The following is a 26,907-nucleotide window of genomic DNA, read 5'->3' as shown; positions in this document are numbered from 1 at the left end:
CCTGGGATAATAAAACAGGCACAAAATCATTAATAAATATGCCCCAATGAGTCTACAAGTCTTGCTAAAGCAGGCATTTTACAGACACTTGTGTGCTATAAATCTAGAATTTTACAATCAAACCTATGAATTAGCAGCTAATACGTTATTTACATCTAATTCCTCTGTCCTTTATCTTGTATTTAGCAAACCATTTGACTTTAAGCTTGAGAAGGGACAAACAGGGTATTCTAACATTATGAAGACATTGTCCAGGGATCGTAGGAAACTTTTGAGCCTCTGGACTAATTAGAAGTACTGCTTTGAACAACTGATTTCATGGTTTTCTCTGTATATTAAAACATTGAGGCTTTTCTTCTAATTCCTAGGTGGAATTTAAAGTATCCAAATAGACGAAAGACTAAAAGGCAACACGATACCCCCCAGGAGGTTTGAATACAATGAGAAAATCCATCCAAATAACTATTAGATGAGAAATGAAGTGGACAAACGTTTTTAATATTACCAATTACAGTCCTGCTGAACTTCAAATACCTTTCAGTCTACAGCTGTTCTTTATAAGAAGTTAAATCCTATCAGCCACAGCATTTGCCTTTTTTTTCAGAATTTTTAGCTTGCTACTGGTATAAATAAAAATATGTCTTAATTAGAGATGAGCGAGCACTAAAATGCTCGGGTACTCGTTATTCGAGACGAACTTTTCCCGATGCTCGAGTGCTCGTTTCGAGTAACGAGCCCCATTGAAGTCAATGGGAGACTCGAGCATTTTTCAAGGGGACCAAGGCTCTGCACAGGGAAGCTTGGCCAAACACCTGGGAACCTCAGAAAAGGATGGAAACACCACGGAAATGGACAGGAAACAGCAGGGGCAGCATGCATGGATGCCTCTGAGGCTGCTTAATCGCACCATTATGCCACAATTATGGGCAACAGCATGGCCATGACAGAGTGACAGAATGAAGCTAGATAGCATCTAAAACATCCAATAATTGACCCTGACACTATAGGGGACGGCATTCAGAGGCAGCGGCAGCAGCGGCAGGCTAGAGAGTGGCATGGCGACATACCCTAAATGGACTCAGGCTTCAAACCAATGGGTGGCAGAGAGGAACCAAAGGAGGTGAGCAAGAAGCGCTCAAATAATATCGGTACATGATAAAAGTTTGCCAGTATATTTTGTGGATTACACAGCAGGGTGGCGACAAAGTTAACATGGAAGCCATGAAAACAACCCAAAATTCTGCCTGACACAGCTCGTTTGATAAGGGGACCATGTATGGAGGCAGTGAACTAGTAGTAGATTAAAGGTGCTGCAGTTCAAACTATGTTAGTTGGATCTTGGCATGGAGCTGGCGCTCCGCTGCCAGGCGAGCTTTCGCCAATCCAAGCCCCTGTCTCTAGGCTACTCCCCAAACAGCACTTCTAAGAACCTTTTGTATAAGATCAAGTGTAGTAGCGTTCTTATAAGTTTGGGATATGGCGGGTGAGGGGAATGTAAACATCTGCGCAAGAAGCGCTGAAATAATATCCGTAAATGAAAAAAGTTTTCCAGTATATTTTGTGGCTTACACAGCACGGTGGCGACAAAGTTAACAAGTTTGATGTGGAATGCCCTGTAATAGCTCTTGGGCGGTGTGCCTTTTATCACCTAGGCTCAGCAGTTTGAGCACCGCCTGCTGTCGCTTAGCGACGGCACTGCTGCTGTGCCTAGAGCTACCGACTGATGGCGCCATGCCCACGGATGGTAATTCGGAGGAGGAGGAGGTGGAGGAGGGGTGGGAGGAGGAGGAGGCATAGTAGGCCTGAAACACCTGGACCGAGGTAGGCCCCGCAATCCTCTGCGTCGGCAGTATATGACCAGCCCCAGGGTCAGACTCGGTCCCAGCCTGCACCAAGTTAAGTGTAGTAGCGTTCTTATAAGTTTGGAATATGGCGGGTGAGGGGAATGTAAACAGATGCGCAAGAAGCGCTGAAATAATATCCGTAAATGGTAAAAGTTTGCCAGTATATTTTGAGGATTACACAGCAGGGTGGCGACAAAGTTAACAAGTTTGTTGTGGAAGCCATGAAAACAACCCAAAATTCTGCCTGACACAGCACGTTTGATAAGGCGGCCATGTATGGAGGCAGTGAACTAGTAGTAGATTAAAGGTGCTGCAGTTAAAACTATGTTAGTTGGTTCTTGGCATGGAGCTGGCGCTCCGCTGCCAGACGAGCTTTCGCCAATCCAAGCCCCTGTCTCTAGGCTACTCCCCAAACAGCACTTCTAAGAACCTTTTGTATAAGATCAAGTGTAGTAGCGTTCTTATAAGTTTAGGATATGGCGGGTGAGGGGAATGTAAACATCTGCGCAAGAAGCGCTGAAATAATATCCGTAAATGATAAAAGTTTGCCAGTGTATTTTGTGGATAACACAGCAGGGTGGCGACAAAGTTAACAACTTTGATGTGGAATCCATGAAAACAACCCAAATTTCGGCCTGACACACCTCGTTTGATAAAGGGACGATGTATGGAGGCAGCTATATGGACGACTTTTGGAGGTAGCAATGGAGACAACGTGTGGAGGCTGCTATGGAGACAATTCAATTTGGATAGTGCCTGTATGTGGCAGTCCAAAAAAGTTTTCAAACCAGAGGAGCAGGTAGGTGACCCTCCATAAAAATGGAATAGATTGAGTGCCTGTATGTGGCAGTCCAAAAAAGTTTTCAAACCAGAGGAGCAGGTAGGTGGCCCTCCAGAAAAATGGAATAGATTGAGTGCCTGTATGTGGCAGTCCAAAAAAGTTTTCAAACCAGAGGAGCAGGTAGGTGGCCCTCCAGAAAAATTGAATAGATTGAGTGTCTGTATGTGGCACTCCCAAAAATTGTTTAAAACAGAGGACCGGGTCGGTGGCCCTCCAGAAAAATTAAATGCATAAAGTACTATAGCTAGAGCCAGTGGGCCCTGTCAAAAAATAGCCAGTTTCCTCTGCTTTACTGTACAAAGAGGAGGAGAAGGAGGAAAATGAGGAGGAGGAGGAGTGGATAAATTATTCAGATTGAGCTTCCTTCACCTGGTGGAGATTGGAAATTAGGAGAAATCCAGGCTTTATTCATCTTGATAAGCGTCAGCCTGTCAGCGCTGTCAGTCGACAGGCGTGTACGCTTATCGGTGAGGTTTGCCACCAGCTGCACTGAAAACCCGCTCGGACAAGACGCTAGCGGCAGGGCAGGCAAGAACCTCCAAGGCGTACAGCGCCAGTTCGTGCCACATGTCCAGCTTTGAAACCCAGTAGTTGTAGGGAGCTGTGTGATCATTTAGGACGATGGTATGGTCAGCTACGTACTCCCTCACCATCTTTCTGTAAAGATCAGTCCTACTCTGCCGAGACTGGGGACAGGTGACAGTGTCTTGCTGGGGTGACATAAAGCTGGCAAAAGCCTTGTAAAGCGTACCCTTGCCAGTGCTGGACAAGCTGCCTGCTCGCCTACTCTCCCTCGCTACTTGTCCCGCAGAACTACGCACTCTGCCGCTAGCGCTGTCAGAAGGGAAATACTGTTTCAGCTTGTGCACCAGGGCCTGCTGGTATTCATGCATTCTCACACTCCTTTCCTCTCCAGGGATGAGAGTGGAAAGATTTTGCTTGTACCGTGGGTCCAGGAGAGTGAACACCCAGTAATCGGTGCTGGAATAAATTCTTTGAACGCGAGGGTCACGGGATAGGCAGCCTAGCATGAAATTCATGCGAGTACCAACGCGTAAGAATTCACTCCCCTCACTGGCCTGACTGTCCATTTCCTCCTCCTCCAACTCCTCCAACTCCTCTTCTTCTGCCCATACACGCTCAACAGTGAAGGACTCAACAATGGTCCCCTCTTGTGTCTCGCCAACATTCTCCTCCTCTTCCTCCTCATCCTCCTCCACCTCCACCTCCTCCGATATGCGCTGAGAAACAGACCTAAGGGTGCTTTGGCTATCAACAAGGGAATCTTCTTCCCCCGTCTCTTGTGAGGAGCGCAAAGCTTCCGACTTCATGCTGACCAGAGAGTTTTTCAACAGGCCAAGCAGCGGGATGGTGAGGCTGATGATGGCGGCATCGCCACTGACCATCTGTGTTGACTCCTCAAAGTTACTCAGCACCTGACAGATATCAGACATCCACGTCCACTCCTCATTGTAGACTTGAGGAAGCTGACTGACCTGACTACCAGTTCTGGTGGAAGTTGACATCTGGCAGTCTACAATCGCTCGGCGCTGCTGGTAAACTCTGGATAACATGGTCAGTGTTGAATTCCACCTCGTGGGCACGTCGCACAACAGTCGGTGAGCGGGCAGTTGGAGGCGGCGCTGCGCTGCCCTGAGAGTGGCAGCATCTGTGCTGGACTTCCTGAAATGTGCACAGATGCGGCGCACCTTCGTGAGCAAATCAGACAGATTGGGGTATGTCTTGAGGAAACGCTGAACTATCAGATTTAACACATGGGCCAGGCATGGCACATGTGTCAGTCTGCCGAGTTGCAGAGCCGCCACCAGGTTACGGCCGTTGTCACACACAACCATGCCTGGCTTCAGGTTCAGCGGTGCCAGCCACAGATCAGTCTGCGCCGTGATGCCCTGTAATAGTTCTTGGGCGGTGTGCCTTTTATCGCCTAGGCTCAGCAGTTTGAGCACCGCCTGCTGTCGCTTAGCGACGGCACTGCTGCTGTGCCTAGAGCTACCGACTGATGGCGCCATGCCCACGGATGGTCGTTCGGAGGAGGAGGTGGAGGAGGGGTGGGAGGAGGAGGAGGCATAGTAGGCCTGAAACACCTAGACCGAGGTAGGCCCCGCAATCCTCGGCGTCGGCAGTATATGACCAGCCGCAGGGTCAGACTCGGTCCCAGCCTCCACCAAGTTAACCCAATGTGCCGTCAGCGATATATAGTGGCCCTGCCCGGCAGCACTCGTCCACGTGTCCGTGGTCAGGTGGACCTTGTCAGAAACGGCGTTGGTCAGGGCACGGATTATGTTGTCTGACACGTGCTGGTGCAGGGCTGGGACGGCACATCGGGAAAAGTAGTGGCGGCTGGGGACCGAATACCGAGGGGCGGCCGCCGCCATGAGGCTGCGAAAGGCCTCGGTCTCTACTAGCCTATAGGGCAGCATCTCCAGGCTTAGCAATCTGGAGATGTGCACATTAAGGGCTTGGGCGTGTGGGTGGGTTGCACTATATTTGCGTTTCCGCTCCAGCGTCTGGGGTATGGAGAGCTGAACGCTGGTGGATGCTGTGGAGGATCGTGGAGGCGACGATGGGGTTTTTGTGGCAGGGTCCTGGGCAGGGGGCTGACTATCAGCTGACACAGGGGAAGGAGCAGTGGTGTGCACGGCCGGAGGTGAACGCGCTTGTTGCCACTGAGTGGGGTGTTTAGCATTCATATGCCTGCGCATACTGGTGGTAGTTAAGCTATTAGTGGTGGAACCCCTGCTGATCCTGGTTTGGCAAATGTGGCACACCACAGTCCGTCGGTCATCCGGTGTTTCCTTAAAGAAACTCCAGACTTCTGAAAATCTAGCCCTCGCCGCAGGAGCCCTCGCCACGGGAGCTTCACTAGTTGACACATTTGGCGCTGATGCACCAGCTCTGGCCCTGCCTCTCCGTCTGGCCCCACCACTGCCTCTTCCAACCTGTTCTGGTCGAGGACTCTCCTCCGTCTCAGAAGCACTGTGTTCACCCGGCCTCTCAACCCAGCTTGGGTCTGTCACCTCATCATCCTCCGATCCCTCAGTCTGCTCCCCCCTCGGACTTCCTGCCCTGACAACAACTTCCCCACTGTCTGACAACCGTGTCTCCTCATCGTCGGATACCTCTTTACACACTTCTTCCAGTACGTCAACAAGGTCATCATCACCCACAGACTGCGACTGGTGGAAAACCTGGGCATCGGAAAATTGCTCATCAGCAACCGGACAAGTGGTTTGTGACTGTGGGAAGGGTCCAGAAAACAGTTCCTCAGAGTATGCCGGTTCTAATGGCAAATTTTGCTGGGAGGGGGCAGACTGGGGGGGAGGAGGCTGAGGTGCAGGAGCTGGAGGAGTGCCGATTTCGGTGACATGGGTGGACTGCATGGAAGACTGACTGGTGGACAAATTGCTCGAAGCATTGTCGGCAATCCACGACATCACCTGTTCGCACTGTTCTGGCCTCAACAGTGCTCTACCACGAGTCCCAGTAACTTCAGACATGAACCTAGGGAGTGTAGCTCTGCGGCGTTCCCCTGCTCCCTCATCAGCAGGTGGTGTCTCACCCCGCCCAGGACCACGGCCTCTGACCCCTGCAGTAGTTGGACGCCCACGTCCCCGCCCTCGTCCTCTACCCCTAGCCCTCGGGTTAAACATTTTGAAAATGAGAGTTATAACTTTAATTTTTTTTTTAACTTTTTTTGTGTTTTTTTTTTTTTGTGTGTTTTTTAGTTTTTAAAACCAAACGATGCTATCCTATTGCTATGGCTATTTTCTAGCCAAGTATGAAAGCACACTGCTATGCCAGATGAGATGACACTGAGTTATTAAAAAAATAAACGTAAATTAAAAAAGGAAATGGCAGACTGTGCCTAATTGAAATCCAACCCCGGGCCCTAATAAATTTTCCCACTTCGGTCTTTGCGATGGATATGTGCGTCACTAAGCGCAAAACACAGTGGTCGCAAGTCTCACTCCAAATTGCTCACAATTTGCTAGTAGATGCACTGCAGCAACTACAGCCACCAGCAGATCAACCAGAAATCAAATATATATAACGCTACTGTAGGCGTAAGTAAGCCGTTTGGATTCTCCTATGGCTATTTTCTAGCCAAGTATTAAAGCACACTACTATGCCAGATGAGATGACGCTGAGTTATGAAAAAAATAAACGTAAAATAAAAAAGGAAATGGCAGACTGTGCCTAATTGAAATACAACCCCGGGCCCTAATAAATTTTCCCACTTCGGTCTTTGCGATGGATATGTGCGTCACTAAGCGCAAAACACAGTGGTCGCAAGTCTCACTCCAAATTGCTCACAATTTGCTAGTAGATGCACTGCAGCAACTACAGCCACCAGCAGATCAACCAGAAATCAAATATACATAACGCTACTGTAGGCGTAAGTAAGCCGTTTGGATTCTCCTATGGCTATTTTCTAGCCAAGTATTAAAGCACACTACTATGCAAGATGAGATGACACTGAGTTATTAAAAAAATAAACGTAAAATAAAAAGAAACTGGCAGACTGTGCCTAATTGAAATCAAACCCCTAATAAATTTTCCCACTTTGGTGTTTGAGGTGGATATGTGTGTCACTAAGAGCTAAACACAACGGTAGCAAGTCCCCCTGCAAATTCCTCACAATATGGTACTAGCTGCACTACTAGTGCCAGCAAGCCCAGCCACAAGCAAATAAAAAAAAAAAGTATAACGTTATTGTAGCCCTAAGAAGGGCTGTTGGGTTGTTGTAGAATCACTCCTGCCTAACAGTAAGCTAATAGAACACCCTAACGCTTTCCCTGACCAGCAGCAGCTCTCTCCATAGCGGCATCCAGACAGAGAATGATCCGAGCAGCGCGGGCAGCGGCTAGTCTATCCCAGGGTCACCTGATCTGGCCAGCCAACCACTGCTATCGACGTGTAAGGGTACCACGTCATGCTGGGTGGAGTGCAGAGTCTCCTGGCTTGTGATTGGCTCTGTTTCTGGCCGCCAAAAAGCAAAACGGCGGGAGCTGCCATTTTCTCGAGCGGGCGAAATACTCGTCCGAGCAACGAGCAGTTACGAGTACGCTAATGCTCGATCGAGCATCAAGCTCGGACGAGTATGTTCGCTCATCTCTAGTCTTAATCACTTGATAGAATCACAGGTTTGATACATTACAACATAAAACTGCCATACAGTTATCAGAGGTTTAACAATAAAGAGCCTGAAAACCCCAAGGGACTGATATACAAAGTATATTGAAAGTTTTTGTAATGCTTTTACAAAAACTAACATAAGTTAGCTAAGACCAGAATTTGCTCGTAAAGGAAATCAACCACCTAAAAAACAAAAAAAGGCCACACATACTAACCCCCGCTCCTCTTCACCTTGATCCCATGCTGGGAAAGGGAGGTAATGTCACACGATAAGCATGAATTCAGGCCTTTTGCATCACAGCATAGGAGAGGGAGGTGGTATGTGCGTGCATAACTAGAGGCCCGGATCGCCGGACATCCTGTCCCCACACTCCATGCTGCTAGCTATAACTTTCTTTTGTAGGTGAGGATCAAGATGAAGATGAGTGCGGGCATTTCTTAGGTTTTTTTTTTGGGGGGGGGGACGGGTTGTAGTTGATTTCCCTTAAACTACCTGGTAATGTGGTTATTCCTTCTGCTTTCCAGTTTTTCCAGTAAAACAAATTGCAAATTCTTGCGCACAGCAAGAATTTGTGATTATTTTATAACAATGCCACTCCATGCCATGTGGGCATAGAAGGGATATTGAAGGATACGGCCAACTGCGGAGTGGTGGCATATGATAAGTCTCCCCCATAATGTTTTTTTCTTAAATTGTATATATTACATATTATGTTTGTCATCTGTAAGTGCTATTTGTAATATGTAATCTTGAAGCTCCTGTGACTTAAAGGAAAAAAAATTAAAACAACCTCCCCCCTCCCATGTGCCAATTATAATACTAGTGTCTTCTTATGTAGAGTGATCTTTAAACCTTAGGCAAAGAGCACGGAAGTGACTGCTACCTCTGTATCCCCAGTAGCTACTTGCCTGAAGTCCTAATTGACAAGATATAGCTTAATTCATTCAGTCACAAATGCTCCCAGCCTCACAGTTGCCTGAGGAGAAAGTGAAAGGCTGCCCCCTCCTCTTGTAATTGCATGGAAGGACTGTTTGTCTGCCAACATGCAGTTAGGAAAGGGTGGCAAGGTCCTACCTTGACTCCTTGATATGCATCCAAGATATCATGCTGAATTTAGGTCCCGGAAAGGAGATTTGTGAAATAGAAGGTTTTGTGATGATACACACTGCTAAGGGAGGTCCAGATCTTAGAGGGATAAAACCTGATGGTGACCGTTGGAACTTCTCAACCATCTAAACTGTACATTTACTGTAAATTCAGGGCATGTTATTTTCCTGACATATACATGTCATACAAAAAAAAGCTTAAGGCAGATGCTGCAAAGTAAGAATGCTTAAAAATTGTTTATAGAAGTGTTAAAGGAAACCTACCACTTGTAGTGGCAGGTTTCCGATGGCAATATCGGGCACCAGCTCAGGGTGAGCTGGTGCCGGAGCTTATTTTAGTTAGTGTTTTAAACCGCGGTATCGCGGTTTAAAACACTTTTTAAACGTTGTAGCCGGCGCAGGCAGGTACGCGCTCGGCGCTTACCGTGCACGCGGCTCTCATTCACTTCTTATGTAGCCGCGTGCACGGTAAGCGCCGAGCGCGTACCTGCCTGCGCCGGCTACAACGTTTAAAAAGTGTTTTAAACCGCGATACCGCGGTTTAAAACACTAACTAAAATAAGCTCCGGCACCAGCTCACCCTGAGCTGGTGCCCGATATTGCCATCGGAAACCTGCCACTACAAGTGGTAGGTTTCCTTTAAATTAAACTTTTTCTGCAGTAGAACAAAACAGGAAGCCAATATCATTAACCCCCTTGTATTAATGTTTTTACTTCCAAACCCATATCTCTATTATTTTTGCCATAACCGAACCCTATGAATGTTTGTTTTCTGCAGAATAAATTGTAATTTCTAGGTGCACCATTCAAAATATGTATACTGGCAAAGAGGAAAATGTGGCCAAACTGAAAAAAATGCTGTTGTGTTACTTAATTGTGGGATTAGTTTTAACACGTTCTGAGGTGTCAAGCTCTGTGCAGCGCTGTGTAACCTGTGTGCGCTATATAAATAAAGGAATTATAATTCTTATTTATTAATGGATTTCATAATGTAGTCAAAATGACATTTTATTCTTTGGATCTTTACAATCCCAGTGTTTGTGAATATAGAGTTATTTATTGGCAGACTGTAATGACTCATGGACTGTCGTTTGGGGCAGTGAGCCATTGTTACATTGGCTAGCACACTTCCCTATTTAATTCTATGGGGTCATGCTCAGCTGTAGATTACATAGACTTGTGCATGAGCTGACTGCATGAGTCTTATTCTACTGTCATTGGTGCGTGAGTGGACTCAGTGGGGCAGATTTATCAATCTGGCTGAAAGTCAGAATATTTCCAGTTGCCCATGGCAACCAATCACAGCTCAGCTTTCATTTTACCAGTGCTCATGAATATTTTAAAGGAGAGCTGTGATTGGTTTCCATGGGCAACTAGAAATATTCTATCAGACTGCTTGATAAATCTGCCCCATTGTTTGTGGCCTGCAAACAGGTATGGCTTAATAGATAATGAAAAATGACGTGATGAGTGTTTAATGGTAAGCAATCATCAACAGCGTTGATGCAACAGGGGGCCTCCACAGGTACAAATATGCCCTGTGTCAAGGGTGGTAGTTAACAACAGATTTAGGTGTTATGTTTTGTGTCATTAAGGGGTTAACTATAATTTTCTTCAGAAAGAGGAACAAGAAGTTCTGGAAAGTATGACATGGCCCACACACACTATTTTTGGCCATTCTCTCATCAGCTAATAGGAAAGCCGCTAAATGTTGATGATATTCCCTATCTTCCAAGGCCCCTTTTCTTTTAATTCAGGATTCCTAACAGGGTATCTTAAAAAAAACTAGATTTTTAAGAAGACACATTCTTTATGTGTATATTGTGAAGAAAGGCAATTGAACCTACCTGTAACAATTGTTATCAAATTTGTTATAGCTGGCAAATGCAATGAGAACTCCAAATCCTGCTCCGAGCGAGTAAAATATTTGTGTTGCGGCATCTATCCATACCTAAATAAAATACATAAAATAAATATTTTATCTACTTACAAACAGACTCTGAAACCATGTTTGCAATGTAACGTTCTGCCGTCTGGAAATGCCTATTGTACTTGATTTTCCTTAAAATTCTAAAGGACATTTTCTTTTCAACGTTTCTCTTACATTCTTCATGGAAATATACAAAGCTAATTGGAAGCTAAATCAATTGAGAGAATCCCTAGCAAACAGAACAAAGTGCATATACATATAAAAATTATCTATATTACTGGACATTAAAGGGGTTATCCGGGTTTAAAAAATTTCTTATGGCCGGGCTGGGGGGGGCTAGTTAAACATAATAAACATGTACTTACCTCGTCCGGCACCGCTGATGTCCCGCACCGCGGTCCCTTCGATCCGTGCCCCTCTTTGTTTACAGGGGCACGGAAGCCGCGCACAGGGAGATTCCGGTCCACGATGTGGACGGCTCCTCCCATCCGTCCCTATCTCTCAACGTTGTAAGCGCTGGGAGATGGTGCGCATGGGAGCTTCCGGCCGGCCGGAAGCTTCCTGTGCGCACTTGTAATGAAACCGGCGCACAGAGAAGACCGGCCGCGGCGCGGGACATCGGCAGCGCCGGACGAGGTAAGTACATGTTTATTGTGTTTAAATAGCCCTCCCCAGCCCGGCCATAAGAAATTTTTTAGACCCGGATAACCCCTTTAAGTGACTTGTAATCTTTGTTTTCCCCTCTGCAGTTTCAGATGTAATTTGTTGCTCTCGACATTTATTTCATATTAAAATTAGGAAGGGAAGCAGCCTAAGAAGGGCAGGGCAAGTGCTGAAAATAGCACTTACTTCTTAAAATAGATTGCAAAGTTTAAAGTTTTTCTATAAATGTATGTAGTTTTATAGAAATCAGCACAAAGGAGAGAATAGAGACATAGCTAGCTGGATTGTTCCTTATAGTTATTTTTAAAAGATTTTTTTTGTAACAAAATTCTTTGATATTCTTCGTCAAATATCATGGAAGATGCTGAAATACATATTGTGTAGTAAGACACTCACCGTAGCCTCCTGTAGTTTTTCAAGGTCTATATGTAGGTAGGAACTAATGCCTTTGGAAGAGCCAGGCAGTGTTACTCCACGTATGAGGAGTACAAATAGCACCACATATGGCAGTGTTGCCGTTATCCATACTACCTAAAAAAAAATATAGAAAGGAATTAAAATGGAATTTTCAGTTTTGTCAAACAAGTTGCATAAATAAATAAGCTTATAGCAGGTGACCAATATATTCAGTGTAATCTAAAATTACATTGTTATTAGGATTTTTGCACAAATAGAACTATATATAGGACTGTCTGTATATATAAATAAAAAAGTTTAGCAGCACAGTCCTCCGAAGAAGTTGTAAAGGGTGCTATCCTACACTCTCACCATATAGAGTCCAGAGATATGTAAAAAATAGAAACCGGCAGCACTCCAATTTAGTGAAAAAAAGGGTGTTTATTTCACCTCTTGCAACGTTTCAGCTGTATCCCAGCCTTTTTCAGGTCTTTTTCAAGGCTTGAAAAAGGCTGGGATACAGCTGAAACGTTGCAAGAGGTGAAATAAACACCCTTTTTTTCACTAAATTGGAGTGCTGCCGGTTTCTATTTTTATATATATATATATATATATATATATATATATATATATATATATATATATATATTATAGAGAGACACAAGGTGTCTTGGATGTTGATGGTAGATACGTGTCACCATGGTCTCTGGCCTCAGTGAAGTAAGAATCAGTATTGCTGACACAATTTTGTTATTTTTAGCTGATCCCGGATGGGTTTTTTCTGGAGCAGTCACAGTGCTGGGTGGGATGGCTGCTCCCACGTTCCAGGCCAGGGCTTACAGCCCTATGTAAAGGCAGCTTTGTCAGGTGAAGGCGGGAGGGGGTGTTAGGTGAAAGTGTGGGTGGTTCCCTACCTGTGTGTGTAGCTGAGTGGAACACAGTGGATGTCAGAACCAGAGCTGGGCCTTGCTGTGTGGGGAAGTCTGAGGACTGAAAAGGTGCTCCTAACCCAGGAGGGCAAAGTACGGTACTGTGTCTGTGAATGTGAACTGTGCTTAATTATATGGACTGAGATTTATCATATGGACTAAGCATTTTGTTTTTCCGGCTGGAGCAAGCCCTTTTTCCTGTTATTTTTATGTCCAAAAAAAAGACACCTGTTTTCGTTCACTTGAAAGACTGCTGCCTTCTCTCAAGGCTATCATTTGAGTTGAACCCCTATTTATATATTGTATATTTATGTATAGTTACATGTAATTCTGGTGTATATATTGGTGTGACATGAAGTGTGTGTGTGTGTGTGTGTGTGTGTATATAGGTGTAACGTGTGTGTGTGTGAAGTGCAACATGTAATGCCAAATATAGGATATTCTGCCGTGTGAACAATAATATGTACTTTGTATGTATATGCATACACACAATGATATATATATATATATATATATATATATATATATATATATGTTAATTATGTTTGATTGTATGTTTTTATTGTATTTGTCATAGACCTCCTAAAAGTTAGTGTGAGAGTTGTATTTATTTGTTTTTACAAGTTTTTCACTGTAATTTGTGCATCTATAAGAGTTACATGTGGAAATAACTCCTGTGGGAGCAGATATCTTTAGGGGATGACTATATACTGTGATTCTATAAAATGAGTAGCTGTATTGAGAGGGGTTATCTCATATATTGAAGGATGGGAGGGTACTTTACTGCATAACTTGGAGGGATAGGGGTCTGTGTATTGCGTAAATAAATGTGTAATGGTCTGGGAATGTTTGGTGAAAAGTTGTTGTATACTTATTAAGGACTGGGATATACCTTGTAGCTGGTACCTATACTGTTTCAGGTGTTAACCATTATTCCCATTTTTCTGCTGATGAAAATGACACGTCATGTGGTGTTACATTTTCATTCTTGTCAGGGTTCGGGGGTCAGTGGACCCTCTGGACCACCGCAGGAGATGGTACTAGCCGTCACCTGGGACCGGAATCTAAGTGGCAGATGCACTTAACCAGAGCCCACTGCAAAGCGGGAGTGGACAAGATTTGTCCACTGACTGAAGAAATGGATAGAGGCTTCTCGAGAGGAATGTGATGCTGGGAGACCAGAGCAGCATCCACAAAGTTCAGCGCAGAACCAGAGTCCAAGAAAGCTAAGACTTGCACAGGAGTGCGGATACCGACACTGAGGAGCACGGGAACCATAAGACGTTGAAATCCTAGGTGCTGGCATTTCCCAGACACTGGGGGCAGACAAGACAAGCCCCAATGAAGTGCTTAGGACTGGCACAGTACAGGCACAGATTCTCCTTGCAATGTTTGGCGAGGAGAGACGGACCTTGTCGACTTGCATAGGCTCCTCTGCAAACTGTGCGGATGGAGGCTTAAGGGGCCTTGGAAAACTGGAGCCAAACGAGGTAGGTGTGGAAGCCAGGGCTGTGGTTGCTCGTGATGCAGCTCTTCAGAACACTCCATGAGCCGCATGTCTATCTGAGTGGCCAGGGTGATGAGACCACTCAGAGTAGCCAGCAGGTCACGGGCAGCCAATGCTTCTTTGACCTGAGATGACAGTCCTTTTTTAAATGTTTTAGACAGGACCACGTCATTGCAATAGAGCTTGGAAGCCAGGGTACGGATCTTGATAGCATACTCTCCTATGGACGAATCCCCTTGGCGTTAGTTCAGCAGCGCTGTTTCAGCTAAGGAGACTCAAGTGGGTCCCTCCAACACGAACCGTAATTCAGCCAGGAATGCAGTATGGGTAGCCGGGACTAGATCGCCTCTGTCCCTTAAAGGGGTAGCCCAGGCCAGGGCTTTCCCAGAGAGAAGGCTGAGGATGAATGCCACCTTTGAGACAAACTGGGAGGGCATAAGTTCAATATGCAATGAACACTGGGTAATAAAGCCTCTGTAGAGCTTGGGATCCCCATCATACTTATCAGGCATGGAGAGTCTGAGACTTGGTTCTGCCACTGTTAGACAGGCTGGAGTGACTGGAGAAGTCACAGGAACTGCCGCAGGAGGTGTTGCTGGAGCCTGATGCAGGTGCGTAAAGGCAAGCAGCTGTTGCAGCGTGGCGGTATCTACACCAAGCAGTTCTCCTTGAGAAGCAATCTATTGGGACTTCTAGGCGAAAACCCTGGAAAGATTAACCAGTAACAGACACTACACCATGGCGGGCTCCATGGCCAGATTTTACTGTCAGGGTTTGGGGTCAGTGGATCCTCTGGACCACTGCAGGAGATGGTACTAGCCAACAGATGGGACCGGAATCTAAGTGGCACCTGGTCTTCACCAGAGCCCGCCGCAAAGCGGGATGGTCTTGCTGCGGCGGGTGCCACCAGGTTGTTCCACAGGTGTGATTAGCCCGCGGTTGCAGCCAAGGTAGCGGTACAGAATCAGAGTCCAGACTTGTGGTTAGGCACAGGGAGACAGTCAGGGCAGGCAGCAGAAATGCAGAGGTAAAAAGTCAGATCCGAGGTCACAACAGAAATACAGCAGGAACAGTAACGGGCAAGGCAACAGGAATGGAACACAAAAGCAATACGGGGTAGCTTTCTCTATAGCTTACGCTCAAAGATCCAGCGGGTGATGGGAGCCGCTGGATTAAATAGAAAACCCGGAAGTGGCCAGCGTCAATCAGTGGTGCGCTGGCCTTTTAAATTTCCGAGTGCCGACACACGCACGGCATAGCCAGGACGGGAGAGGTGAGTGCGGGCTCGGGACTGGGGCAGCGTCGCCACAGAAAGGGGCACGGGTGTGCCTGTAATCAGAGGCATGGATCGCAGGGACACCCATGAGAATTCTGATAATGCAACAAGTATTAAGCTTAATTCTGATGCCATATCTTTGTAGAAATAAATCTTGGTTCTGTTACTAAATCGATGTACTTTTCTGATTTAATGTTTAGTTATCTTATAATTTCTAAGTTTTGTTATAATACTGGTAGATCATTAGGCAGGTCAGAAAATGTTTAAAACAACGGGCCTGTAATTGCCTTTAACTTACTGGGGAGATTTTACCAGCGTTTCATAAACTGGGAGCTTTTAGCAAACTGTAATTACAATTATTTCAGCGCTAATATGCCAGAAAACTGGTGTACAAGCCCTGATAAATCTCTTCCACTGTATGTATGCGATCTTTTGTAGTAGTATAAAAGTGCATGGTGGGGGCGACAATATTTGCCAGTTAGGGGCCCTGAAATTCCTAGTGGCAGCCTCGTCTGTGAGCATACTTCAGCCCCAGCATCTGTTATGTGACAGTATTACCCCTTTGCAGATCTTTTTCTGTTTACATACTTTGCCTGACGTCTTCACTCCTTTCCAGAGGCTGAAAAAGAGTACTATGAGTACAGCAAAGAGGCAAATAGATAGCTGCCAACGTGGTTGTCCAAGGTCATCGATTCCAGTACTTCCATCTAGATGCAGCACTGCACGTCTGTGGAAACACATACACAGGATTTAAGTAGATTGTTACCTGAGGGTTACTGACATATCTCCTTTGTTGAGAAAATTGTAGACGTCCCGTGTTAGCCAGGTGAAATAAAAAATCTGATGTAAATATTTTTGTGTAAAAATTATAAAAATTGTTTAGGGAATGATACCTTTATTGGCTAACCTGAAAAATTACTTTTTGTGCAAGCTTTCAAGGCACACAGGCCCCTTCTTCAGGCATGGATACAAATGCCTGAAGAATCCTCACAAGAGACTAACTCCAGACCCCTGCCATCCTTAGCCACCCCACCCCCTCCCCATCAGCCTTCAGTGTGTAACATAACCTCCAGTTTTATTACCCCATATGTACTAATTATCTTATTGTAACATCCCTCAAATCTTGTGTATTTCTCTCAGTGCTTCATTTGTATCCATGCCTGAAGAAGGGGCCTGTGTGCCCTGAAAGCTTACACCAAATATGATTTTTCTGGTTAGCCAATAAAGGTATCATTCCTTAAGCACTTATGTAGTTTTTACACAAAAGTATTTACATCAGATATAGGAAACATATACACATGTGTTTCTCTATGACACAAATCATTGTTTCTGCACAGATTTGTACTGAATATTCATTAGAATGATTTATTAATTTGTTCACATACTTTCATCTATACTGCTTTATGATATTCCATAGATATTCCCATTCTGAAAAATGTCAACTGTTATATAAAGACAATTCAACATAACATTTGGAAATATTTCAATTTTTAGTTGTTGCTCGTTGATGAATAGATCTTCCAGAGAGTTAAAGAGACCATTTCAAAGAAGCGTGTTAAAACTGCATATAAATTAATAATATAGTCGTTGCTGGGATACTCATAATGATAATCTGACCACTGGGAGTCCAATATCAGGGATAAATTCTATCCTTAAATTTAATGGATTATAAACGGTGACGTTCTCTATAGTAATGCATCTGCACATCACTAGAGGGACCAAAAGTCACTTCAATGAGGTTGCTCAAAATAACCTGCTGGCAGTCACAAATGTCACACGAGTCACTCATGTACATATCCCTGACTGCCATATTTTGGGATTCCCCCATGCTTTAGATTTCTATCATACACTACCATATTATATTCAATTTTTTAAGACTATTATGAGTCCTGGTCTGTAAAGAGATGTTGGCATTGTAAGGAGTTTTGCAAGGAGACGACAGGTGGTTTATGTGGGGACAAGATGTCTGACGCTTAGGAGTGCTAACTATGCACTCCACTTTTGTGACGTTACAGGGAGGCATCTATCACGTAGGAGGCATGAATTCATGCTACTTGCGTGACATCACTTGCCACCATGCTGGGAGAGTGAGGTGTGGGGGCATGCATAATTAGCTGCACAAGGCGCTGGACATCTCATCCCCGTGCTCCATGCTACTAATTATAAGTTTCCTTAGCGGAAAAAACACTGCTGGCATCAACATCAACAGGAGCATAGTGAATTATGTGTAGGTATTCTTTAGTTTATTTAAATAGTAGATTTCCTTTAAAACAAACCTATCAAATAAATACTAGCCACATACATTGTTTTATAAATAAGGTAAAGCTTTATTATTCACCTTAAAAATACACTATAATAGAATATTGACTGAGGATAGGACAACAATATGGGAGTCATCCCGGGCCAAGAAGTACAGTTTCTATACTATACTGAGCACAATTCAGTATGTAATATACAGAAATGGCATCAGAAATGCTGCAACTACCACTGTAATAAATATAGGGCAGATATAAATATCAGTAAAGTCTATTACATACACTACTGAATGTATTTTAAAACAAACAATATACATATGGGTGAATTACACATCTTACAAAAGAGCATGCTGTCACAGAAGAGACTTCAGGATGATGACACCCAGACACGTGTTTCAGTAGCCTAAGTCCAGGCATCATGGTAATATTGTTTGCCATTCAAGAGTGTATTATACGGACCAAGCCTAAATTAAGTCTACTCATGAGCCCATAGCAACTACCTGTCCAAGCATATGAACACTAGAGATGAGCGAGCACTAAAATGCTTGAGTGCTCGTTATTCGAGTCGAACTTTTTCCGATGCTCGAGTGCTCATTTCGAATAACAAACCCCATTAAAGTCAATGGGAGACTCAAGCATTTTTCAAGGGGACCAAGGGTCTGCACAGGGAAGCATGGCCAAACACCTGGAAACCTCGGAAAATGATGAAAACACCACGGAAATTGACAGGAAACAGCAGGGGCAGCATGCATGGATGCCTCTGAGACTGCCTAAACGCACCATTATGCCAAAATTATGTGCAAAAGCATGGCGATGATAGAGTGACCGAGTGAGGCAAGATAGCATCTAAAACACCCAATAATTGACCCTGACACTATAGCGTGACACAGCTCGTTTGCTAAGGGAAAGACAGAAAGACATGTGGAGGCACCTGTGGAGACGGCATCTGGAGGCTGCTATGGAGACAACATGTGGAGGCAGCTATCGAGACGACGTGTGGAGGCTGCTATGGAGACAACGTGTGGAGGCATGTGGGGGGGGGGGACACGCACTCAGTCATACAGCTTTGCATCCATTATCAAAATGAGTGACCCAAAAGGAGCTACCGACTGATGGCGCCATGCCTACAGATGGTAATACGGAGGATGAGGTGGAGGAGGGGTGGGAGGAGGAGGCATAGTAGGCCTGAGAGACCGTGACTGAGATAGGCCCCGCAATCCTCGGCGTCGGCAGTATATCAGCGGCCCCAGGGTCAGACTCGGGTAACATGGGTGGACTGCGTTGAAGACTGACTGGTGGACAAATGGCTAGAAGCATTGTCCACAATCCACAACATCACCTGTTTGCACTGTTCTGGCCTCAAGAGTGCTCTACCATGAGTCCCAGTAACTTGAGACATGAAGCTAGGGAGTGCAGCTCTGCGGCGTTTCCCTGCTCATCAGCAGGTGGTGTCTCACCCCGCCCAGGACTACGGCCTCTGACCCCTGCAGTAAATGGATGCCCTCGTCCTCTAACCCTAGCCCTCTGGTTCAACTTTTTCAAAAATAAAGTCTATTATATAGATAAAACAGAAATATAAACCGTACATTTTTTTGTTTTTTTGTGTTTTTTTGTTCTTTAATTTTTTAATGTTTCAATTTTTTTTATAGACCAAAACATGCAGAAGAAATCATACAGCAACCACAGAAGATGATTGCTATGGCTAGTTTCTAACCTACACTGACAGCACACAGTGCTGTGCGTAATTCAATCAAAACCCTAATAAATTGCCCCACTTAGGTGTTTGAGATGGATATGTGTGTCACTAAGAGCTAAATATAACGTTCGCAAGTCTCCCTGCAAATTCGTCACAATATGATACTAACTGCACTACTAGTGCCAGCAAGCCCAGCCACAAGCAAGTAAAAAAATATATATATATATAACAGTATGGTAGCCCTAAGAAGGGCTGTTGGGTTCTTGTAGAATCACTCCTGCCTAACAGTAATCTAATAGATCACCCTAACGTTATCCCTGACCAGCAGCAGCTCTCTCCCTAACGGCATCCAGACAGAGAATGATCCAAGTGTGGGCAGGGGCTAGTATATTCCAGGGTCACCTGATCAGACCAGCCAACCACTGCTATCGACATGTAAGTGTACCATGTGATGCTTGGTATAGTGCAGAATCTCCTGGCTTGTGATTGGCTCTGTTTCTAGCCGCCAAAAATCTAAACGCCGCGAGATGCCATTTTCTCGAGTAGGCGAAATACTCGAGCAGTTTCGAGTACGCTAATGCTCGAACGAGAATCAAGCTCGGACGAGTATGTTTGCTCATCTCTAATGAACACCTTTACAAACACGAAGAAGACTCACTCCCAAGTAGTTTCAGATGTTTATTTGTCCACAGTTCAAAATATGAAGTGCAAGTGCAATGTTTTAGCTTGAAAATCACTAAAATGTTGCGCCTGTACTTGATAAATTGCATCATAGGTGAATACACGGTTGAAGTTACTCCAGAGTGCTGCTTCTATGTGTCTTTCTGGAGTTGAACAAGGCTTGGAGTCAAGTCTGCTTGAGGCATGTGCCCATCTTTGAGGACTGGATCTATCATTTTCATTCTGCTGTCCACCATACTCTACTAATTCTAATATGAACACCCTTCATAGGCTGCACTACTGGCCAATAATATCCACCTGTGGGACATCTGAGCTGGATGTTGCTCTCTATATATTCTTTAAAATAGACTGTTTCATAAAAATAACACTTGCAGGAGTATGACATGTCATTTATTTAAGAATTGAAGTGTGGAAAACTCTTAACCCCTTTTGTAGCTTAAGACCCTGATTTTTTTGGATTCTGACCTGCGTCGCTTTATATGGTTATAACTTTTGAACACTGTTACTTAAACGATTCTGAGATAGTTTTTTTCCCCACATGTTGTAATTCATTTTAGTGGTAAATTTTGGCTGATAAGTTTTGCGTTTATTTACAAAAATAAGAAAAAACTATGAATTTTATGAAAAATTTGCCATTTTTGAAATTCGAAATCATTGTGTTTTCAGACAGATAGATTTACCACCTTAATAAATTGCTGAATAGCATTTCCCATTTGTCTACTTTACATTTTTATAATTTTTGAAATGTCTGGATAATTTGTTTTGACGTCACGCAGATTACAAATCGAATTTTCAGAATTGACAATTTGGGGGATAAATACAGTTTTGAATTAAATGTTACATATTTAGCATCAAAACACCCTATATAAGCAACCCATTTTCAAATCTGCTCCCCTCAAATCAGAAACAGCTTTTACCAAGATTGTAAACCCCTTGAGATCTTCATAGCAATTGAATCCAATAGAGGTGAAATTTAGAATGGTCAAATTGTGCCGGTTATACATTCATTTAGCCCTAAAACTTACACATTTGCAAAACATAAAAAGAGAAAACCCACCATACAATTTGTTCTACAATTTCTCCCAAGTGCAGAGTGATTGTGATTGGCTCTGTGACCTGTGGTCGTGACTTGTTTTATGGAGGCACGGCGAGGTGCAGAAGGGAAGGAGCACCCTGCAGCTGCCAGGATTTTAGTTTTTTCATTTTCCCCTTTTGTAGGCTATAAAATTTTAGCTTTTGCGTTATTGGGGCCATGTGATGGCATTTCTTTTGTGGGAGGAGATGCTCTATTGTTACAATTTTGGGGTTGGTATCCCCTATTGATGAAAATTTAGGAACTTTTTTTTGAGGGCAGGAGTAGAAAAACATCAATTCTGTACTGGATTTTTTCCTTTTTTTTTTTTTGGTGTTCAACGTTTAGCCTAATAATCATGTTATTTATTTTATGGGTCGATACGATTACGAGGATACCATACATGAATATTTTTTCTTACGTTTTACTAAATTTGTCAAATAAAACCCTAATGTGGGGAAAAATCTATCATTTTTGTATTGATTTCTTCCAAGTGGCATAACATTGTTACTTTTTTGGCTACAGAGCTGGTTGATGGCTTGTTTTTTGCGGGACATGTTGTACTTTGCACCAGTGTCAGTGTCACTTTTTATAGCATTTTTTGATTTTTTTTGTGGGATTGAATAGGTAAAAATCATAATTTTTGGAGGGTTTATAACAGTTTTTTTACGATGTTTATTGTGCGGGTTCAATAATTATTTACTGTTATTCTACGGGTTGTTACGGACGCAGTGATACTATATATGTGGGGTTTGGGTTATGATTAAGACTTTTTTTCCGTTATATGTCTCTTTATATGTTTTGGGGCTTTTGGACATTTTTATTGATTTCTTTCTTTACTTTTTATTAAATAACTTTTTTTTTTTTACTTTTTCACTTTTTTGCTTGTTCATGATAATACTCTGCAATACTGATGTATTGCAGGGTATTAGCAGTGTCAGCCTATGCACTTGCATAGGCTGGCACTGTACCAGTAAGATGACATCGTAGACGCCATCTTACCGGCAGTTCTTGCAGGCAACACTGGGATCCAGATCGGACCCCAGTGATGCCACAGCAACGATCGGCGGGGGTGCTGATCGGTTCGGAGGGGCTGATCATGGGGGAAAGACCCCACCAGAGGCATGTTAGAAGCCGCGGTCGTGCTGACTGCGGAATTTAACAGGTTAAGCTATCAGATATTGATGCCGAGCGCTAAGTCATGAGTTCTCTGGTGACAGGTTCCCTTTAAGTGTCTACAAATATCAAGCACATTATTATTGCATTTAAGAATCTCAAGATGTCCATTTTTGTTGTATTCTTCTTGTTTGGAAAGAAGAAAGCAAAATAAAATTAAAGAGATAAAAGAAGGCATGTTTTATGTTCAATAATACATCAATAGACCAAAAAGAAATAAAGCACAGCTCCACTCTTAAAAGAGAAACTTACTCATAAAATTGAGCAGCTGGTGTTAGTTTATACTCGGCATAAGTGGTCCCATTACTCAGAGAGAAGTTGAGATGATTTGGGTCTGTACAATTATCTGTATTCCATTTGTTGCCACATTTGGTCCATGGAAGCTCAGAGGTGAAGGAAGATACAAGGTAATATAATGACCATGCAATGATGACATTGTAGTAGAATCCCACATAGAGAGCTATCAATATGACAGTGTAGCCCACACCTGGACAGGAAAAAAGGACATCTGTAAGATCTGTTTGGAATGTACTAAAAAGTAAAACTGATGCTTTAAATCATGCATTTGTTGACCTAGAACTTATGTGAATACATAAAATGTTGCACAAAAAATGTACTGTTACTCATTATTAAAAACCAGATGATGAAAATATCAACTAACAACTCAGGAAAAACATGAACATGCATAACCAGTACCCTATGTATCAGTTAGGCAGAATACTTTGACCTCCAAAAAATTCATCCAACTTGGATCATCATAGGGTTTCATTGAAAACTGAGTTTGTTACTGCTGAATCACAGGAAGTCCCATTCTTGAGGCTGCAGGACCCAAATCAAACATATAGTTTTAGCAGTAGATATTTTTTCCTGCATTTTATCCCGAAGCTTTTGGATTAAAACCAAAAGGAATAGAAAATATAAAAGAGGGATTTTCTTATAGCCATACCCTAAAATTAAGTTTCCACAGGACATCCTCCAGGTAAGAAGCCACAGACTTCATGGCAGTTTATCAAAAATATTAAATTATGCTGAGGGATTATACTGAAGCAATGCAGAGACTGAAATTACTATAATTATAAACAGTATACAGATAAACCTGTCTGTATATAGATACTTAAATCCCTGGGGAGGTCATTTATTATCGCCTTTCAAACGAAAGCTGTCTGAATTTTTTTTCTTCCCTTGCTGTACCTGATTTGTGAAGTGTCGGCGCCACAATTTTGGTGGGTTTCAGAGTTTCCGCCGCAAATTTGTGGCGCGACCTGTGAATCCATCACTTTCCTGGCGACTCTATTTTTCCAACTTGTTTTGTGGCGGAGCTTCTGGTGCACAATTAGAGCAGCTAAAGGCTACAGATTTCTATTTCACCTTGAATGTGGAGACAGTTCTAAACTTTTTGGTTTGTCCGTCACATCATTAATCCCATGTGCTACAAACTTACATCCCACTGAAAAATATAGCACATTTCCAGTGCCACCCTGTGCACAAATTGATAAATGCTCCACACTGTGTTTGTAAAACATTTCTACATTAAATACCTGATAACTGAGATTCAACTACCACATGTGAGAACATGGGTAAATTGCCCTTACTTTCCAACACCCTATAAAAGTATGGTCCTTTTGGTTAGATGTTACATAGGTCAGTTAAGGCTATTATAGCAGTCATGAGATATAGATAATCTGACATTGTTGTTTGATATATCAAGGGACGAGGGATTTTTGGAATGGATAGACACTTTTTGTCATTAAGATATGAAGTCATCCTCCCTTTCAGATTTCAGTTGTTAAACCAGCATTTGTTTGGCTACGCACCTTGGGATCCTTTCTCTACTTTATTCTATTGCATACATGAGAAAAACGAGAAAACATTTTAATGAAAATTTTATAAAGATGAGTTATTTTATATTTGAGTGTAATTTTATAATTTTATATCTTTGGAAGAGTCTATATGCAGTGATACTATAGGGGGGTTAGTGAACAGAGACCAAGTCCTTGCAATTCTTAAAGGGACTTTTGCACAAATTCAAGTTAGGCCCTATCCACAGAATAAGGCCTAACTTGCTCTCATGGAGCGACGGTAGGGTCTGACTGAAGTACGTGGGACCCCATCCAACCCCTCATTTTCTTGATCTTTGGGGGTCTTTGTGATCTTGTGGATAGGGCCTAACTTGATTTTGTGGGAAAACCACTTTAATACATAGGTGAATATAAGTAATTTTATGATATATCTCATCAGGAGAACATTTCCCCAGTTTTTATCTTTGTGCTGCCTTCTCTGCCTGCTAAGTTCCCTGATTTGTCTTTGGTAAGCGTCAATTTTACAGAGGAAAGGGTGAGGAGCTAAATAGAAGACTAATGCTATAATTATACATACTGTATGTATTACCATTATTTGATCCAAGACCTCTGTGTTTTTGTCTGTACACTCCTCACTTCCCTTCTCCTTACTGAAGACAGATCTGAGCAATTAAGTAAGAAGTTTAGTAGTCAGGAGATAAGATTGAAAAGAGACATTTTCTTCTATATATTACAAAGTATCTTATATTCACCTGGAGCCCTTCTAACTTTATTATTACAAAAAGTTAAGAAACCATTATTAATTTTGTGTACTGTGTGCCTGATTGAAATGTTATAGTATAGAATAAATTAACTTCTATTTTCAGAAAACTTTTGATGTTTATAAGTATATTCAATATTTTCAGTTGTTTGGTCCTTGATCTAGGAATGAAGAGGCACTGATCTTCTTAGGAGTGACTTACTTCAATGACTTTTGGCTCCAAAATGTTTGCATTTCTGAAGATCTGCTATCTATAGTTGATGTGAGGTTCAAAGACTTGCCTCTACCACTAGTGATCATAGAGCTCAATAGTTTCAATCATACAATATCAAAATATAGCTACATTTGCACAATTTAAGATTAATCTAGTTAGAAAATGTAATTGATAAAAAGGAATAAAGCAGAATACTTGCCTTTGAAACAGGGGCAGATTTTCCATACCGTGGCAGCACCCTCTCTGTTATATTGTCCAAGAGCTAATTCCATATAGAATAATGGCATTCCAGCAATGATTAAGAATAGTGTGTATGGGATTAGAAAGGCACCTGGGACAACAAAATGAGCAATTAGTCTAACAAATATCCCATGTCACAGATACAATCCACAGACAGGGCAAAACACAGTCCTGGCATTTAACATATAGCAGGAAGAATTTTAGGAAATTAATTCTAACAATGTATAATCATTCATAGCTTCTACAGATTATAACATTGAAATGGTTTATTGTTTTAAAAAACAAGTCTTCTCACACATATCCAATCCAAGCAAAATCACAGAACTAGGAGTAATGAAATATTATTTGAGCAGGTGCATGCCACCTGTTGATTCTGGCACCAGGGATTGCATAGAAATACTCCACGGAAATACTCCGTAGAAATACTCCACAGCACTCCATGGTTTATGGAGCAAAAAGTGATTTGGTTTCCTTTATTCACCCGGACATAAAAACTTCAATATTGTGACTCCAAGAGTCTTTGTCAAGGCCATAGTGTACCTCGTCAAGATAATTAATGTATAACTACATTGTACATCTTAATACTCAACTGATACTCATGCCAAGGTAAGGGCCCTATAGCCCGCTGCTGCTGTATTATAGCTCTGTCCAACAAAACCTATGCACATGTGACCTAAGGTGTCAAAATATTTTTTCTTCAAATCTATCTCCACATTATACCAAGGAAGAACAATGGATGTGATCCAGCCCTCGCTCTAAAAGCATAGCAGATACTTTATATACTATTACTAGAGATGAGCGAGCACTAAAATGCTCGGGTGCTCGTTATTCGAGACAAACTTTTCCAGATGCTCGAGTGCTCGTCTCGAATAACGAGCCCCATTGAAGTCAATGGGAGACTCGAGCATTTTTCAAAGGGACCATGGTTCGGGAATAAAATGTGTTATTTAATTGAAAAAGAATGTCTTCTGATAAGTTATCAGATGTATGCAAACATCTGCAATCTATTCTTCACTGTTCCGCGCGTATATTATCTCCCGACAAGTTAGCAGATGTGAAGAACAGTGAAGAATAGAATAAAAACAGTGAACACAGGATCATTTAAGTGAAAAACACAGTGAAGAACACAGTGAAGAATAGATTACAGATGTTCGGCACATCTGCTTACTTGTCGGGAGAGGAGATACGCTGTCCCGGGATCCGCTCCTCTTCTTCCACTGAAGTCTCCCCGATGTCTCCCTGGTGCCCGATGTCTCCCTGGTGCCCGATGTCTGCCTGCTTCCCGATGTCTCCCTGGTGCACGATGTCTCCCTGGTGCACGATGTCTCCCTGCTGCGCGCGATGTCTCCCTGCTGCGCGCGATG

General features: G+C 43.1%; 1 protein-coding gene across 1 annotated transcript in view; it reads right to left on the bottom strand.

The window, feature by feature from the left end:
- The window catches only part of SLC6A2 (solute carrier family 6 member 2), a 126,236-nt gene that overhangs the window by 39,146 nt on the left and 60,183 nt on the right, over positions 1-26,907 (bottom strand). The window contains exons 4-8 of the mRNA XM_072117653.1: positions 25,503-25,634; positions 22,783-23,017; positions 16,239-16,377; positions 11,939-12,073; positions 10,797-10,900 (exon numbers count right to left, since the gene is read on the bottom strand). Of these exons, the coding sequence (XP_071973754.1) occupies positions 10,797-10,900; positions 11,939-12,073; positions 16,239-16,377; positions 22,783-23,017; positions 25,503-25,634 (745 nt within the window). The remainder of the gene's footprint in view (positions 1-10,796; positions 10,901-11,938; positions 12,074-16,238; positions 16,378-22,782; positions 23,018-25,502; positions 25,635-26,907) is intronic.

The sequence above is a fragment of the Engystomops pustulosus genome, chromosome 7 (assembly GCF_040894005.1).
Source record: "Engystomops pustulosus chromosome 7, aEngPut4.maternal, whole genome shotgun sequence".
Classification (NCBI taxonomy): domain Eukaryota; kingdom Metazoa; phylum Chordata; class Amphibia; order Anura; family Leptodactylidae; genus Engystomops; species Engystomops pustulosus.
Note: the sequence above shows the minus strand (reverse complement) of the source record. Positions and strands in the feature narration are given on the sequence as shown.